At 43.1% G+C, this 18806-nt stretch overlaps 1 protein-coding gene across 2 annotated transcripts in view; it reads right to left on the reverse strand.

Moving 5' to 3' along the window:
- Positions 1-18806, reverse strand: part of camsap1b (calmodulin regulated spectrin-associated protein 1b) — an 84817-nt gene that overhangs the window by 12221 nt on the left and 53790 nt on the right. Inside the window, exons 4-13 of one of the 2 annotated variants that reach the window (XM_062050712.1) lie at positions 18507-18668; positions 17446-17526; positions 17239-17271; positions 13966-14107; positions 13697-13836; positions 9729-9825; positions 9532-9649; positions 9384-9466; positions 9234-9318; positions 3267-5520 (exon numbers count right to left, since the gene is read on the reverse strand). In XM_062050712.1, coding sequence (XP_061906696.1) covers positions 3267-5520; positions 9234-9318; positions 9384-9466; positions 9532-9649; positions 9729-9825; positions 13697-13836; positions 13966-14107; positions 17239-17271; positions 17446-17526; positions 18507-18668 — 3195 coding nt within the window. Of the gene's footprint in view, positions 1-3266; positions 5521-9233; positions 9319-9383; positions 9470-9531; positions 9650-9728; positions 9826-13696; positions 13837-13965; positions 14108-17238; positions 17272-17445; positions 17527-18506; positions 18669-18806 lie in introns of both variants that reach the window. The other variant, XM_062050711.1, reaches the window with a different exon arrangement.

Genomic DNA, 18806 nt, shown 5'->3' on the forward strand with positions numbered 1-18806 from the left:
ACTGCCGCTGTGAATGGAGTCATCATCGGAGCAAGCAGAGAGTCAGCCAATGCAGAAACCCGCTCCACCACGAAAAAGACAGAAAACCCACATAGGACTACTACAACCAACACACAACAGCTTCAATGTAGCAAACAAGCAACACTGTAGAGAACTAAAGACTGCCTGTAACTGCCAAGACCACCACACACTCAGCTGAGCCAAAGACTTTTTGGTGTCAATTATAGGTTTGTTTTTAAAATTAGTCTGTGTCACAAGTGGTAAGCAAGTGTCAGATATTATGTCTGTAAGAGAGAGTTTGTTTTCATTTTGTGTAGGGATGTACCAATAAACGGAATAATGATTATGTGCGATAAAACTTCCCACGGTTAGTATTGTGATTGATAACACTTTAATAAAGTCACGGACCGGCGACACTGCTCATTTACCGGAATAGCAAGCTAGCGCGACCTAGCTTAAATGGTATCATGAAAACAAGAGGCGTTAACGTCTTTCTCCATTAAAAGACAACATTCCCCAATCTAAACGTGTATAAAACACATTACTGTCTGACAACTAAGCTACTCAACTGTGTGCATTAAACCAACAGGCTGTGCTCTCCAACACAGAGATTGATTGTTACTTGAAGAAATATGACAGGAAGTGAATTTGCACGACGTCCAACAACCAACACAAATTATTTTCTTCAGCATTAAAAAAAAAAACTTTTACACAATAAAAAAGAAGATAAATATATTAAATACTCAAATAGAAATAATTTGGCTCTATATAACATACTTATTCTGCCAATAAAGTACATCGTTCCATCCCTAATTTTGTGTTCAGATGTTTAAAAAAAAACAATGATTAACAAACAAACATTTGCATCAAGCAAACATCTTACAACAACTCACAATTCGATTCCGATTCCTGGGGTGATATTTAGATTCAGAGTCTATCCTCGATTCAAACTGGTTCTCAATATTATTAGGAATTTTAAAAAAAAGATAATGAAACCTCTTCAATACATGTCAAAAAAGCTCCTCTTGGCTGCTGATGTATGACCTATGATTCGGAAAATAATGAATCAATTTAAAATTGGAATAGATAAGAATTGTATATCGGATGTAAATAGGTCTTCTTTTTTTTTTAGAACCCCTATTGTCCAGTCCAATGGTGATAGTATTAAAAACTTTATGATCTGTTTATGGTACATGTATTTCAGATTGAAAAAAACTGGTATCCACAATAATGACAATTTAACTATGGACAAAATGTTATTAATCCTAATTAAATATGTTTTTATTGATTGACAGCCCCGTTATTAAAACATGGTAAGACAGTTATCTGCTTTTTGCAGATGATGTGGTCCTGATGGCTTCATCGGGCCAGGATCTTCAGCTCTCGCTGGATCGGTTCGCAGCTGAGTGTGAAGCGACTGGGATGAGAATCAGCACCTCCAAGTCCGAGTCCATGGTTCTCGCCCGGAAAAGGGTGGAGTGCCATCTCCGGGTTGCGGAGGAGACCCTGCCCCAAGTGGAGGAGTTCAAGTACCTTGGAGTCTTGTTCACGAGTGAGGGAAGAGTGGATCGTGAGATCGACAGGTGGATCGGTGCGGCGTCTGCAGTAATGCGGACGCTGTATCGATCCGTTGTGGTGAAGAAGGAGCTGAGCCGGAAGGCAAAGCTCTCAATTTACCGGTCGATCTACGTTCCCATCCTCACCTGTGGTCATGAGCTTTGGGTTATGACCGAAAGGACAAGATCACGGGTACAAGCGGCCAAAATGAGTTTCCTCCGCCGGGTGGCGGGGCTCTCCCTTAGAGATAGGATGAGAAGCTCTGCCATCCGGGGGGAGCTCAAAGTAAAGCCGCTGCTCCTCCACAGAGGAGCCAGTTGAGGTGGTTCGGGCATCTGGTCAGGATGCCACCCGAACGCCTCCCTAGGGAGGTGTTTAGAGCACGTCCGACCGGTGGGAGGCCACGGGGAAGACCCAGGACACGTTGGGAAGACTATGTCTCCCGGCTGGCCTGGGAACGCCTCTGCATCCCCCGGGAAGAGCTGGACGAAGTGGCTGGGGAGAGGGAAGTCTGGGTTTCCCTGCTTAGGCTGCTGCCCCCGCGACCCGACCTCGGATAAGCGGAAGAAGATGGATGGATGGATGGAAGACAGTTATCGTCTATATTAAATTATATTTGTGTGCACACAAAACTAGAGATGCTCTTTTCCAATGTTTAGCAGAAAAATACATTCTAAAGCAGTAGAAAAACCTTCCTATGAGGGTTTTCTTTCATGTGTTTTGAGCTAATGAGAAGCCAAAAGGAAAATACTTTAACGAACGTTACCGATGCGTTTGATGTAATGCGGCACGCCACTTCTGATGTGGTTGTATGTCGACAAGACAGTTCAATATGTTTACTAATGCAAGCAACAACCAGCACCACACTAAAATACACTTGGTATAAAAAATGAGGCAACATCACACAGCAAACAACACACAACATGTAAGTACAGACACAAAAACACTACTACTACTACAGGGTAATAATGAACAACAAATCAATGATTGAAGTGCCAAAGCTTGCAATCCTACAATACCAATGTTTGTGGACAAGGAGACTACAGATATCAATGCACATTCATACGGCCTGTCGCCGTTGAGCAACAGGCACCGCCTTTTAAAGACACACACTCTGCTCTCATGAAACATCCATCAACTGCATGTGCTAGATATTCGATTTTTTTTAAGTAACACATTAATTACTTTCCCTAGTAATTTATTACATTTATTAGCGAGTAAGTCTGTTCGTAATTCAATTACTTTTTTGGAAAAGTTAATGAGTAACTATAATGAATCCCTTTTGAAAAGTAATTTGCCAAACACCGGTGAGGACTGATTGTGTTGCACTTGACAATATCCAAGTGTGACCACAAATTGAAAAATACTTTTGAGGCAAAATGTGACCTACAATGCATGTTACAAGGCCAAAATACATTTACATTTAAAAATGCATGGCTGACAACCAAAATGTTTCCGCTTGCTCAAACTAAACAGTATTTTGAATCACATGCACGTCTCGACTTGTTCAATTTTTTTAATCCCATCATAAAATCCCTACAAACAACATTTTAATGTGGTTAATATAAAACCTCTGCGCATAAATCCCTGATTATGAATCTAACCTGTCCCCTAGGTTTGTGTGGCAATAGTCTGACCTGAGGTGATATGAAATTCTAGAGCTCCAACTGTGGTTGGTAAAAAGTACCATGAAGAAAATGGTCAAGTACCTTGAAGAAGAAGCCCAGGACTGATTTCTGCTCTCCATCGCATTCAGCCTCCTCTTCTTCGGGGTCCTTCAGCCCTGACATATCCACCTCGATCAAGTGAGCTTTGCTGCGCTGCGCTTCCTCTGAAGCTCTGTTCTCTTTCCCCGAGCCGTCTGAGGAGTTGAGCTGTGACTCTCCCAGGGTGCTGGACAGGCAGCCGTCAAAGGACACTTCTGGAGGAGGCAGAGCAGTCAGGTCCACTCGGGTCGGTAGTCGCACGTTATCCTCGTCGTGAAGCCTAAAGGCAGTACTCCGAGAGCCTGCTCTGCCAATCATCTCTCCCACTGCAGTGTTTCTGGGGCTGTGAGTGTCGGGCTGCTCGTTCTTGGGGGATCTGCCCCCAGCTGCCTGCCGTGAGTGTGTCTCTGCTCCGCCCTGAGAGGGGGTCAAGGTCCTGGAGCTGTGTCGGCTTTGCTCCTTGCTTATTTTCAGCTCAGACGGTTTGGATCTGGCACTTCGGCCTGAGCTCAGTTTGGGTGGTTTCCTCGTGGGAACGGAGCCGGTGCTGGAGAGGTGCTCCACGTAGTGAAAACCGGCCTTGGGGTCAGCGTTTTTGTCGGCTGTGAGGGACTGAGGAGTAGCAGCAGGAGGAGACTGCATGTTTTGCTTCATCATCTTCTCCTGCTGAAAGGAAAGTTGCGTCATCTGCTGCTGGATGTTGCCAATGGCTTCATGCAGCAGCTCCATGGTGCGGTTGCACTCATTGAGGTCCAACTCGTCTTCCTGGGGGAAGATGCCATTGTTTCCCTTCTTGTCTTCTTCTAAGGCACCAGAGGGCGTGGTTCCCTCAACTTCTTTGTCCCCTCTCAGGGCATCAACATACATATCATCCTTAGCCGATGTTACTTTTTCTCCCTTGAGCTCGTCTCTGGAAGGATCAGCTTTAAGTGGACTGGGCAATGTACCGCCCTTACCGCCACCTTTCTTCACTATATGCAGGAAGGCAGCCTTACCCAGCTTCTGCCTCTGCCGGGCTGACAGAACTTCCATCTTTTTCTTCTGATGCTCAATGGCACGCCGCTTCTCCTCCAATTGCATACGAAGCTGGATAATTTCGGATGCAAGAACGTTGGTACCGCCGCTACCCTCACGACTGCAACCTCCCAAAGGCGACGAGGGACTCTGGTCTCTTTTGAGCCTCCATGAAGAGCCCAACGGCCCACTGCTCTCCGATCCATCCGGCGTGGTCCTTTGTGAGCTGGAGGCACTGGAGCGCAGGTCATGGTTGCTGCCTAAGCGCTGCTGCTGGGCTTTACGCTCAGCGAAGGAGGTCATGCGCACACTTCCGCTGGCCACACTACTGGCCTGGGAGTAAGCGCTAAGGCAAGGGCTGGAGCGACCACTGCAGCCATTTATGTCTTTGTCCTCGTGCTCTTTGACATTCATGTCCTCCTGGAGTTTGGCCGATTCCTCCTCATTGTCCTCAATAAAGCCTTTTCTGGGCCAAGCGAGGTCTTTTGTGGTGAGAGCCTCATCCAAATCCTCATCTTCCTCATCCAGGTCGTCCAAGTCTGCTTCAAGGCTTTGGCTAGGTGTTGTCTCTTTAGAGTCGGAATGGAGGTAGAAGCCGCCACCGGGCTCCTTCGATGAAGAGTCCACACTGCTGGTGGCAATGGGCCTAAAACCAGCCTCAACCTGGGGAGGCTCCTCTAACAAGATAGCCTCCTCATCCATAGAGGTAAAGGTTCGGTTAAGGGCGAGGGGAGCTTTTCGAGTAACTACAGAAGGAGATCCATCTCCTTGGCATAAGACACCCCTTCCTGGGGGACAGGGCCCCTCTCCACTCTCCTGCTCCTTGTTTAGACACACAGACTTCTCTTTAGCTGGTTTCAGTACAGCAGGCATCAGCGGTTCCAGATAAAACCCTTCCGGGGCCAGTTTGGACTTTGACTCAGGTTCTACTCCGGCAGCCGCTTGGCTTCCATCATGCTGCTTTGCCACGGAAGCAGACTCCATCCTAGCAACTGCCACCAGAGATTCTTCTTCATGGTCAAGGTTGACTTTTCCCAACAGGCTGTGACCATTAACCCTGCGCATCTGAGCCAGCGAGGGCTGGTGGAGAGAAGTCAGGTGCTTAGGCGTGACGTTGATGACGTTGGACGCTAGGCTGTCTTTGCTTATTGAGCGGGCCAAGCTAACACTGTCGCCAGAGGCAACGTCAGCGTCGCTGTCTGCGGCTGATTGGCACATGAAGGGGCTCAGCGTGGACACTGGTCTGGAGAAACAACGAGTAAGATAAGGACACAAACTTCTTGGTTGTTAGCTTTTTGAGAGTGATGATTTACAAAACCCAAAAGCAGTAAAGTTGTCACGTTGTGTAAATGGTAAATAAAAAGAGAATACAATAATTTGCAAATCCTTTTCAACTTATATTCAATTGAATAGACTGCAAAGACAAGCTATTTAATGTTCACACTGAGAAACTTTGTTATTTTTTGCAAATATTAACTCATTTGGAATTTGATGCCTGCAACATGTTTAAAAAAAGCTGGCACAAGTGGCAAAAAAGACTGAGAAAGTTGAGGAATGCTCATCAAACACTTATTTGGAACATCACACAGGTGAACAGGCTAATTGGGAACAGGTGGGTGCCATGATTGGGTATAAAAGCAGCTTCCATGAAATGCTCAGTCATTCACAAACAAGGATGGGGCGAGGGTCACCACTTTGTCAACAAATGCCTGAGCAAATTGTCGAAAAGTTTAAGAACAACATTTCTCAACAAACTATTGCAAGCAATTTAGGGATTTCACCATCTATGGTCCGTAATATCATCTAAAGGTTCAGAGAATCTGGAGAAATAACTGCACGTAAGCAGCATGCCCGTGACCTTGGATCCCTCAAGCGGTACTGCATCAAAAAGCAACATCATTGTATAAAGGATATCACCACATGAGCTCAGGAACACTTCAGAAAACCACTGTCAGTAACTACAGTTCTCCACTACATCTGTAAGGCCTACTGATGCGATTTTCTTATTTAAACGGGGATAGCAGGTCCATTCTATGTGTCATACTTGATCATTTCGCGATATTGCCATATTTTTGATGAAAGGATTTAGTAAAGAACACAGGGACGGCTTGGCGAAGTTGGTAGAGTGGCTGTGCCAGCAATCGGAGTGTTGCTGGTTACTGGGGTTCAATTCCCACCTTCTACCTTCCTAGTCACGTCCGTTGTGTCCTTGGGCAAGACACTTCACCCTTTGCCTCTGATGGCTGCTGGTTAGCGCCTTGCATGGCAGCTCCCGCCATCAGTGTGTGAATGTGTGTGTGAATGGGTAAATGTGGAAATACTGTCAAAGCGCTTTGAGTACCTTGAAGGTAGAAAAGCGCTATACAAGTATAACCCATTTATCATTTATTTATCATAACATCTACGATAAAGTTCGCAACTTTTGGTCGCTGATAAAAAAGCTTTGCCTGTACCGGAAGTAGCAGACGATATGCGTGTGACGTCACAGGTTGTGGAGCTCCTCACATCTGCACATTGTTTACAATCATGGCCACCAGCAGCGAGAGCGATTCGGACCGAGAAAGCGACGATTTCCCCATTAATTTGAGCGAGGATGAAAGATTTGTGGATGAGGAAAGTGAGAGTGAAGGACTAGAGGGCAGTGGAAGCGACTCAGATAGGGAAGATGCTGTGAGAGGCGGGTGGGACCTGATATTCAGCTGGGAATGACTAAAACAGTAAATAAACACAAGACATATATAAACTCTATTAGCCACAACACAACCAAGCTTATATTTAGTATGCCACAAATGAATCCCGCATAACAAACACCTCCCCCCTCTCGTCCATACAACCCGCCAATACAAATCAAACACCCGCACAACACACTCAATCCCACAGCCCAAAGTACCGTTCACCTCCCCAAAGTTCATACAGCACATATATTTCCCCAAAGTTACGTACGTGACATGCACATAGCGGCACGCACGTACGGTACGGGCAAGCGATCAAATGTTTGGAAGCCGCAGCTGCGTACTGCGTTACACATACAAATTAAACAAAATGCTTATGGCAACATTCAGGTTGCATACTCACGGTACCGCGTCTGCGTATCAAACTCAAAGTCCACCTGGTAAGAGTCTCTGTTGTCCCAGTTCTCCACAGGCCAATGGTAAAGCTTGATTGTCATCTTTCGGGAATGTAAACAATGAAACACCGACTACGTGTTTGTGTTGCTGCAGCCGGCCGAAATACACCGCTTCCCACCTACAGCTTTTTTCTTTGCTGTCTCCATTGTTCATTGAATAAATTGCAAAAGATTCACCAACACAGATGTCCAGAATACTGTGGAATTTTGCCATGAAAACAAGACGACTTAATAGCTGGCCACAATGCTGTCCCAAAATGTCCTCTACAATCCGTGACGTCACGCGCAGGCGTCATCATACCGAGACGTTATTAGCAGGATATTTCGGGCAAAATTTAAAATTGCACTTTAGTAATCTAACCCGGCCGTATTGGCATGTGTTGCAATGTTAAGTTAAAGTTAAAGTTAAAGTACCAATGATTGTCACACACACACACTGGGAGGTGAGGGGAGCAGTGGGCAGCAGCGTAGCCGCGCCCGGGAATCATTTTTGGTGATTTAACCCCCAATTCCAACCCTTGATGCTGAGTGCCAAGCAGGGAGGTAATGGGTCCCATTTTTATAGTCTTTGGTATGACCCGGCCGGGATTTGAACTCACAACCTACTGATCTCAGGGCGGACACTCTAACCACTAGGCCACTGAGTAAGATTTCATCATTGATATATAAACTATCAGACTGCGTGGTCGGTAGTAGTGGGTTTCAGTAGGCCTTTAAAACTCTACTATGCAAAGCGAAAGCCATTTATCAACAACACCCAGAAACACCGACGGCTTCGCTGGGTCTGAGCTCATCTAAGATGGACTGATGCAATGTGGAAAAGTGTTCTGCGGTCTGACGATTCCACATTTCAAATGTTTTTAGGAAACTGAGGACGTCGTGTCCTACGGTCCAAAGAGGAAAAGAACCATACGGACTGTTACAGGCGGTATAGCTTGGTTGGTATAGTGGCCGTGCCAGCAACTTGAAGGTTCCAGGTTCGATCCCAGCTTCTGCCATCCTAGTCACTGCCGTTGTGTCCTTGGGCAAGACACTTTACCCACCTGCTCCCGGTTCCACCCACATTGGTTTAAATGTAACTTAGATATTGGGTTTCACTATGTAAAGCGCTTTGAGTCACTAGAGAAAAGCGCTATATAAATATAATTCACTTCCCTTCACTTATAGGCGCAAAGTGTAAAAGGCAGCATCTGTGATGGTATGGGGGTGTATTAGTGCCCAAGGCATGGGTAACTTACACTTACACATCTGTGAAGGCACCATTAATGCTGAAAGGTACATACAGATTTTGGAGCAACATATGTTGTAATCATGGGCCCCTGCTTATTTCAACAAGCCAATGCCAAGCCATGTGTTACAACAGCGTGGCTTCATAGTAAAAGAGTGCGGGTACTAGACTGGTCTGCCTGTAGTCTAGACCTGTCTCCCATTGAAAATGTCTGGCGCAATATGAAGGCTAAAATAGCAGAAGGGAGACGGTTGAACAACTTAAGCTGTACATCAAGCAAGAATGGGAAATAATTCCACTTAAAAAATGTGTCTCCTCAGTTCCCAAACCTTTACTGAGTGTTGTTCAAAGGAAAGGCCATGTAACACAGTGGTAACAATGCCCCTGTGACAACTTTTTTGCAATGTGCTGCTGCCATTATATTCTAAGTTTTTAAAAATTAAGTTTTTCAGTTGGAACATTAAATATCTTGTCTTTGTAGTCTATTAAATTGAATATAAGTTGAAAAGGATTTGCAAATCATTATATTCTCTTTTTATTTACCATTTACACAACGTGAAAACTTCACTGCTTTTGGTTTTGTATAATGCTTGACATTTACCTCTGTCTTTTGTCGGGCCAAGCGACAACAGAACTTCGGGCCTGCCTGTCCATCTGTGTCAAGGAGTTGGAGCGGTTCCTTAGACCTTGAAGGCAACAATATTCATCTTAAATGTGATATAAAGAGGATGTAGATGTGATGAGATTTTACCAGCACTATCATCTCCTTGATGCTTTTGTTGCCTCTGACGCAAAGGCAAAAGTGGGTGGGAAGGACTGAACGACGGGCCGCCTCTACTAAAAACAACAAATTGCAATTATTTCTTATAATTTAACAAATGAGGAATGGTACAGCGTACCTGTGACAGATTTCAGGGCTGCTCTGGTTTTCACCAGGACTGGTCAGGAAGCTGCGTTTGGTGGCGTTGGAGATGGGCACTGATGGACGAGAAGCCTTTGGCTGAGCGATGGCTCGAGCTACAGGGATAAATATTATAAAATAAAGGTTGGCTGCGTACAAACAGGAAGAATTTTCCTATGCAGCAATTGAGCAAACCGTCTTTTGACTCTTGTAGATCTCTGGGAAGGACAAATTCTGGCTTGACTGTTTCAAACCACCAGAAGAGTTCAGCGATGAACACCATCACATTGTGCTGCAAAGAGAGTACCCAGAATTATTACTGATACATAGGGATGTATACAGAGTACCGGTATTTTTTGGTACCAGTTCCGAGGAGGACCGTTAAGATTCTGGACAAATACTACGGCTATCCAGCTGAACGTCTTAATTATGACATGCTGTCACATTTACTTCAAGTACCACTGCAACACATAAAAAAAAAAGACATGAGTTGGATCTGATAACCAGCTTGGAATAATCACAAATAAGGAAACAACCCCACACAAAAGTTTGCAGCACAACAATATGTCCTCCTCCACACACTAATAAGAGTTAGTGTCAGTTTGAAGTGATCTCATGACCACTGCTACAGCGCTTCATCAACCGTCCTTCTATGGCAGGTGTGTCAAACTCGTTTTCATTGGGGGCCACGTCACAGTTATGGCTGCCCTCAGAGGGCCACTTGTAATGGTGAATAATATATACATTTTAAATTGCTTCATTACACAATTATCTATTGTTATATATTTTTCCGTACACTGTAAGAAAAATATGAAACAAGTTCATGTCAGAAAATCAACAAATTTAGCTGAACTGCACCAATTTTGTCAAGAGGAGTGGTCAAAAATTCAAGCAGAAGCTTGCCAGAAGCTTGTGGAATGCTACCAAAAGCGCCTTATTACAGTGAAACTTGCCAAGGGACATGTAAGCAAATATTAACATTGCTGTATGTATACTTTTGACACAGCAGATTTGCTCACATTTTCAGTAGACCCATAATAAATTCATAAAAGAACCAAACTTCATGAATGTTTTTTGTGACCAACAAGTATGTGCTCCCCCCTCACTCTATCACAAAAAAATAAGAGTTGTAGAAATTCTTGGAAACTCAGGACAGCCATGACATTATGTTCTTTACAAGTGTATGTAAACTTTTAAACACGACTGTAAATGTGATCTCTGAAAGGGGTACACATTATTTCCAAAGCTGGACCCCCACTTCGACATAAAACACTATAGCACACAGCTCATGACATACAATATTGTATTTGTTATATTCATTTAAGTGGGCCAAATCACTTATATTAGAAAATAAAATGACTGCTGTCATTTGATTATTAAAATAAAACATTTAACTTGCTATTAAGTCAGCTTTGGGACAGGTGTGATGCAGGTGTGGCCACAGTGTGCACGTCTGATGTCGTTTACATGTGCTCTACTGAATGCTCACTGACGCGTCGTCATGACATTGTTGGTTTTACGAGCAGAGGAGCATGTTCGGCAGCGTACACACACACAGAGTACTTACAAGCAGACACAGTGTGTAGACAGAAAAGTGAGAACGGACGCATTTTGGCTTAAAAAGTAAAGACAAAGGTGAAGTTATAAATCTGAAACACCCTCAGGAAGAGGTGCTTTAAGACATTACTTGCTAGTCAGCAGCTAACTAGCAAATCTAAATCACTAAACCTGGCCTCCATGGCGACAAAAAAAATTAATTGTTTCAAGTCACTGGAGGACGAGGAATAGCTAAACATGCTTCACTACACACCCTAGGAGGATACAATAGCTCACCGGCGTCACCGCTAACTAAAGATAGCACTCCTAACAAATGCCATGGGTGGATCTACACCTGACACTGTAATGATACCAAGTACAATAGCGTATCTAGTCGATACTACTATGATTACATCCATCCATCCATTTTCTACCGCTTGTCCCTTTTGGGGTCGCGGGGGGTGCTGGAGCCTATCTCAGCTGCATTTGGGCGGAAGGCGGGGTACACCCTGGACAAGTCACCACCTCATCACAGGGCCAACACAGATAGACAGACAACATTCACACTCACATTCACACACTAGGGCCAATTTAGTGTTGCCAATCAACCTATCCCCAGGTGCATGTTTTTGGAGGTGGGAGGAAGCCGGAGTACCCGGAGGGAACCCACGCAGTCACGCGGAGAACATGCAAACTCCACACAGAAAGATCCCGAGCCCGGGATTGAACCCAGGACTACTCAGGACCTTCGTATTGTGAGGCACATGCACTAACCCCTGTGTCACCGTGCTGCCCTATGATTACATCGATGTATGTAATCGATGTATGATTACATCAATATTTTTTATCGTCACAAAATCTTTTTTCATTTTTTTTATTCAATTCATAATATGTTTATAAACTATGTAAATATGTCCCTGGACACATGAGGACTTTGAATATGACCAATGTATGATCCTGTAACTACTTGGTATCGGATCGATACCTAAATGTGTGGTATCATCCAAAACTAATGTCAAGTATCAAAGAAGAGAAGAATAAGTGATTATTACATTTTAACAGAAGTGTAGATAGAACATGTTAAAACAGAAAATAAGCAGATATTAACAGTAAATGAACTACCGGTAGTAGATTAATAATCCTTTTTTACAGTTTGTCCCTCATAATGTTGACAAAATAATAGAATGATAAATGACACAATATGTTACTGCATACGTCAGCAGACTAATTAGGAGTCTTTGTTTGTTTACTTACTACTAAAAGACAAGTTGTCTAGTATGTTCACTATTTTATTTAAGGACTAAATTACAATATTAAACATATGTGACCCGTGCTGGCAAAATGAGTCGGAATACGCACAGGCTAATTTTGACCTACAGGCAAATAAGTGAAAAAAATGTATCTTGGTTGAAATTGAGATTTTCACAAAAATTAGTCCATAAAGCCACAATCTAGCGATCCCAATCATCGAAATAGCAAGAAAACATCTTAAATCACCTTTATTTGAAGGTTTTGTACGAGGTATGTCTTCAGAAATTAGTCCTTTGTGTTAAAATTCCTTGAAAAAATCAAGTGTTTTCAACGCTCACTCGCGGCAATAAGGGGCGCCAAGTTTACGTACTTTCTAAAAATGAGCATGGAATTCCCGATGACGCCATTCTGAACCAATATAATTCGAGTTTTTAAACCTGTCCCGACGTAAACAAATCCGGCTTGTTGCTAACCGGAACACCGGTCGCTGTGAGGCGTACCCTCATTGGTTGAATCACCCCGCGCGGTGCATTGTGGTATCATGGCTGCGCCCTGGTGAAAAACAACACAGTAATTTGAGCGGAATATTTGGTGAAAAAAGGTGATTTTTGAATATTTCATTATTATTTTTGTGGATAAGTTAGACTGTTTTACATTCCGTAATGGATTTAGAAGGTGGAGAGGGTACACAGGCGGTTGCAAGTGCGCTAAATTCACTGCAGTCGGCGAATCTTCTTAGTGCTGCTGGTCAGGAATATTACGGACAGTTGACCAGCTGACAAACTGACCAGTGAACAAAAAAACTGTGACATAACAGTGTTGAAATTTTTGTACATAACCGTTTTCAATACAGTTGAATATATATTTTTCCTTTAGACATGGGATTTGACTTTAATTGTACCAATTTTGGTGTTGCTACAAGGACTTTTAAGGTATGGTTGCTATGGAGTTTTGTTTTGGAACATTCTGTTCTGGAACAGTAAACTTTAAGCTGGTTTTTCTCAAAACGGACCCTCAAACTTGGTCGACTTCAATCGGATGTAACTCGGTCATTTTCTGTCCGATTCCAACAAACCATATATCATTTTGAAGGTCTTTAGATGGAGAATGTGTAAATAACAATAACTCAGTTTTTTAAATTTCCTCATTGTGACTCATTTTGCCAGCACAGGTCACATATGTTTCATGTACCCTAAGATTTTTTGTTTAAATAAAGCCAATAATTACATTTTTTTGGTCCCCTTTATTTAGAAAAGTATCAAAAAGTATCAAAATACATTTTGGTACTGGTACCAACATATTGGTATCGAGACAACCCTACTACTGATATAAATTCAAAAACCCTGAATATGGCAACCAGAAGTGAGTCATTGTACCTTGAGCACGAGAGGGGAGTAGAGTATGTCCTCTGTTGTCAGATAGAAACTTTTATTCAGATACTCGTTTGCAAACTCTCTGAGCAGCTGGATGTTGTACAGGCTATCAGCAATGGAGGGAACTTCCTTCAGGCAAATATCTGAAGAGAGCAAATCAGATAAGGACACGACTCAATGACTGTGTTGGGAGTAATTGTCAATTAGCAGGACAACAAAAGTCATGGAATAGAAAGGTATATGTGTGTGTTTATATTCATGCACGGCTTTACCCTCCAGCTTCATGAGATCTGGGCAGTAGTAGTGGACAACTGAGAGCAACGCAGCTCCGTCGCAAACATCTCTCATCAAATCTTCCAGCAGTGGGAAGAAGGGTAAATGGCGCCCAGAGGCATGCTCCCGACGATATCGTACCTGACCGCAAGACCAAGAAAATCACATCAAATCATCTTCTTAAAAGGAACAAAACACAATACTACCAACGGAAACAAAACATCCAAAAAACAATAACTAGAGCCAAAAAGTGCAAATCATGACCTAGTCAAAGCACGGATGACCCAAGAATGTCTCACTTGAGTTGTTTATGGAACTACATGTTCCATTCAAGGTTCTCCCTAGGAAGTTCACAGCACAATATCCGAGTATTGCTTTTATCCATTAGGACTGGAATTCAAGTTCATTTATGTCTCCAAGATGGAGCTAGTAGCTGAAGGACTAGTAGAGTTAGGTTAGGGAGAACCCTGAAGAGCAGGTTACTGATGGTGAGATGGAGGTGCTAGAGCAGTGAATAAAGAGCGGATGGTCAGTCCTCCTCAAGGCTGTGTGAGAGGGTGGATAGCGATGCAGTCCAGCAGAGTTAGGTGAGACCAACCAGCACAGCAGATGGAAACTGAGAATATGGAAAATCAAATTTCATAGGTAGAGTACAAGGATGTGCAAACTTTTTCGAACAAGGCCGTGTAAATAAAAACTGAAGAATGGAGGGGCCAATTTGATACATTTTGTACATTGAAGATACTAAAACCAATACAATATATGCTAAACTATTTGAACACAACATCCATTTCTTAGCTTTGTGTTATAGGTAACGAAACATTCTACATCGTTTTGCCATAAATTAAGCATTTTTAAAGGCCTACTGAAACCCACTACTACCGACCACGCAGTCTGATAGTTTATATATCAATGATGAAATCTTAACATTGCAACACATGCCAATACGGCCGGGTTAACTTATAAAGTGCAATTTTAAATTTCCCGGGGAACTTCCGGTTCAAAACGCCTTTGGAGGATGACGTATGCGCGTGACGTCGCGAGGTCAACGGAAGTGTTTGGACCCTATCGGACACAATACACAAAGCTCTGTTTTCTTCGACAAAATTCCACAGTATTCTGGACATCTGTGTTGGTGAATCTTTTGCAATTTGTTTAATGGACAATGGAGACTGCAAATAAGAAAGTTGTAGGTGCGATCGGTGTATTAGCGGCGCACTACAGCAACAGCAGGAGGTTGTGTTTGAGCTGGATAGCAGACGCACTACGTACAGCACTAGTACAGCACTAGTACAGCAATCGGGCGGAAGGCAGGGTACACCCTGGACAAGTCGCCACCTCATCGCAGGGCCAACACAGATAGACAGACAACATTCACACTCACATTCACACACTAGGGCCAATTTAGTGTTGCCAATCAACCTATCCCCAGGTGCATGTCTTTGGAGGTGGGAGGAAGCCGGAGTACCCGGAGGGAACCCACGCAGTCACGGGGAGAACATGCAAACTCCACACAGAAAGATCCCGAGGCCGGGATTGAACTCACGACTACTCAGGACCTTCGTATTGTGAGGCAGACGCACTAACCCCTCTGCCACCGTGCTGCCCAACACTTTAGCCCATCTTTTGAAATACACAAAGACACTCAGGGTGAGCATTCAAGGCAAAAATATAACATTTTCCCGGAAGAAAAAATTAGTTGCAGCAAGTCAATTCTTAGTCTTTAACTCAGGGGTGCCCAATACGTGGATGGCGAGCTAGAGGTGGATGGAGGAAGGTGTGTAAGTCGATCGCCAGCCAGGCATGAAAAAAATAGGCCTAAAAATGAGCGAACATCAATCTTCACCAAAACGTCACTTTTGTCACTTGATTGACATTCACGGCACCCGAGGGTCTTGTGAGATGACGCTGGCTGCTGCCAGATCATTATTAAGAAAAAAATGACCGACAGGAAAGCGAGAAACACTTTTTATTTCAACAGACTCTCGCGCCGTACCTGCCGTCAAAAGTATAAAGACCGACTGCACAGTTCCTATCTTCACAATAAAAGCGCTGCGCCGTCCTGCCTGCGCTAACAAAATAAGAGTCTCAGAAAGCTAGCGTGCACAAGCTAGCAAGCTACGGAGTTTGCCGCCAATGTATTTCTTGTAAAGCGTATAAAAAGAAGTATGGAAGCTGGAAACTTTCATGTGGTATTGGACAGAAAGGAGGACTTTTTTTCTCCTCCATTTGAAAATGTGGACATTTTCATTACTACTGTCTGATTCCAATCAATGCAAGTCATCACAATCATACCAACTTATATTCTTGTCTTCATGAAAGAAAGGAATGTTAAACATGCTTGTATTATCATTAAACACTTTTAACTTGTTAACAAAAATGTCTCTTTCATAAATAAATACTGTACATTGTCCCAGATTTGGTTGTAGAGAAACTGGAAATTGTGATGTATCATGTTGTATGCTTACATGTTCGAAATAAACTCAAACTCATATAAATGATAAAAGTATATGAAGGATCCCCTCCACTTGGTCAATAGAAAAGTAGTTCGCCTGCAGAAAAAGTGTGGCCATCCCTGCTTTAACTGCAGAAGAAGAGAGTCCATCCATTAAAGCAGTTGTTTCTATGTTCACTTTTAAACTAATTCTATCAAGAAACAAAGCGACTCCAGCCTGATGGGATGAGAAGATGCGACAAAGTGGGACCTGTACTGACGGAAATAACGTTTTTACTTTCAAATGGTGGCTAAAATCATAGCCTGGCAACCACGTAGTTGAATCTATTCGGCACAACACCACTTCAAGACATGGCCTAATACACAACACAACCTTTCATGAGTCCCATCAGTTATGCATAAGTGATTAGGCTGATCTTTAGCAGGCATATGCACGGTGAAGAGTGAAATTGGGGAGGATGACAAATGAGGTCAGTGAGGGGGGTGCCCAGGACTTAGATGCACTACATAGAAATTGTGATGTTTCTGCAATGGGTTTCATAAGATTCTAAAAGACGCGAGTACAAAAACAAGAACGTCAAGTTTACTTCAGCTTGAAATGAGACAGCACATATTGTTGACATAACGGAATGCCATAAAGCATGTTACAAAGCTCAGAATAACCTTTGAGGAGAATTGTATGTGTTTAAAAGACAGAATAAGGCTCAGTCACGTTTCTCCTCTTGGGCTACAAGCAGCACAGGTGCGCGCACATCAACACTGACAATGCGTGCAGGGAGGGGAGAGGATGTAGGGGGGCGACTGGCTTCCAACTTACAGGGACTAGCTTCCAATACCATTTGGAGGGAGACTATCCAGTTAGCAGGGATAAGAGAGGCAAGGAGGAATAGACGGGGAACAGAGATTAATAGGTCAAAGGTCAGTGACAAAAGGACTGGATCTGCATCCATTTTCAAAATAGAAACTCAGAAGGGTCAAGTAGTTAAGGAGAAACAAACACAATCCTTGTTAGAAGACCGTTTACCTTTTGGTGGCTCGGAGATTCTAGAAGGTGGTGCTTGACTTTGTGCTCCTTTTCAGTGATTTCTCTAATCTTTGTGTTTACCTGCAGACATTATAAACAAGAAACTTGAGTAACCTTTTTCGGACAATAAGGCGCACTTAAAATCCTTGCATTTTCTCAAAACTCGACAGTGCGCCTTATAACCCGGTGTGCCTAATGTACAGAATAATTTTAGTTGTGCTTACTGACCTCGAAGCTATTTTATTTGGTACATGGTGAAATGATAAGTGTGACCAGTAGATGGCAGTCACACATAAGAGATACGTGCAGACTGCAATATGATGGCAGTCACACCTAAGAGATACGTGCAGACTGCAATATGATGGCAGTCACATATAAGAGATATGTGTAGCAATATGACTCAAGTAAACACAAACATTTTATATGTTCCATTGAGAATATAGAACATTGCACACAGCGCTCAAAAGTCTATCAAAATGTTTTAGTAGGACTTTGGTAAGCTATGAAGCCACACCACTTGATGGATTGTACTGTGCTTCAACATAGGAGTATTATTATGGTGTGTGTATAAGGTAAGACATAATATCTGCAGTTTTGTTTTTGCATTATTATGCAAAAGCAACTTTTCTTACCTTCTGATACCTGCTGATCTGTATTTGGGATCTGCATAAGTCCCAAATACAGGGACTTCAATCAATGCTCCGTTATTGATTGAAGTAAAGTCTGAATGTCATTACAACAGTTAACTCCATTTTTTGACGCATCCTGAAGCGACTGTCAGAGAGTGACTTGAAGATGATCTGTAAAACATCATCTATGTAACATTTTGAGCAAAGAACCACCATCACATGTTATGTGGACCACAAGGAAGTCTTTTACATTTAGAAAAAAATAAAAATAATAATATGACTCCTTTAATGTGCCTTATAATCTGGTGCTACTTTTGTAAGAAAATAGACCTGACAAGACCCGCTCATCGACAGTGCGCCTTATAATCCCGTGCGCCCTATGGGCCGAAAAATACGGTACATGTGTCAGCGTAAGGGGCTTGTTCTTCATACCTTGTTTATCCAGAAAACCATGGCGTCTTCCATGTCAAAGGGAAGCTCTTTGGAGGGATTGAAAGTGGAGAAGCGCTCCACAGAGGCCACCACTTTCTCAATGCTGATCATCTCCACTGTGTAAGCCATCATCAGAGCATCAATCATGGGCACGTGAGCACTCTGCATGAGAGAAAGAGAGAGATGATGGACGGATAGCAATTCTGGGTTACTGAAAACGTTCAATAAACGAGCAGTGTTGTCATGTTGTGTGCAGACTGAGCCACAGTGAAATCAAGCAGATGGCTGATTCTCTAATGT

This window comes from Entelurus aequoreus, linkage group LG06 (assembly GCF_033978785.1).
Source record: "Entelurus aequoreus isolate RoL-2023_Sb linkage group LG06, RoL_Eaeq_v1.1, whole genome shotgun sequence".
NCBI lineage: Eukaryota > Metazoa > Chordata > Actinopteri > Syngnathiformes > Syngnathidae > Entelurus > Entelurus aequoreus.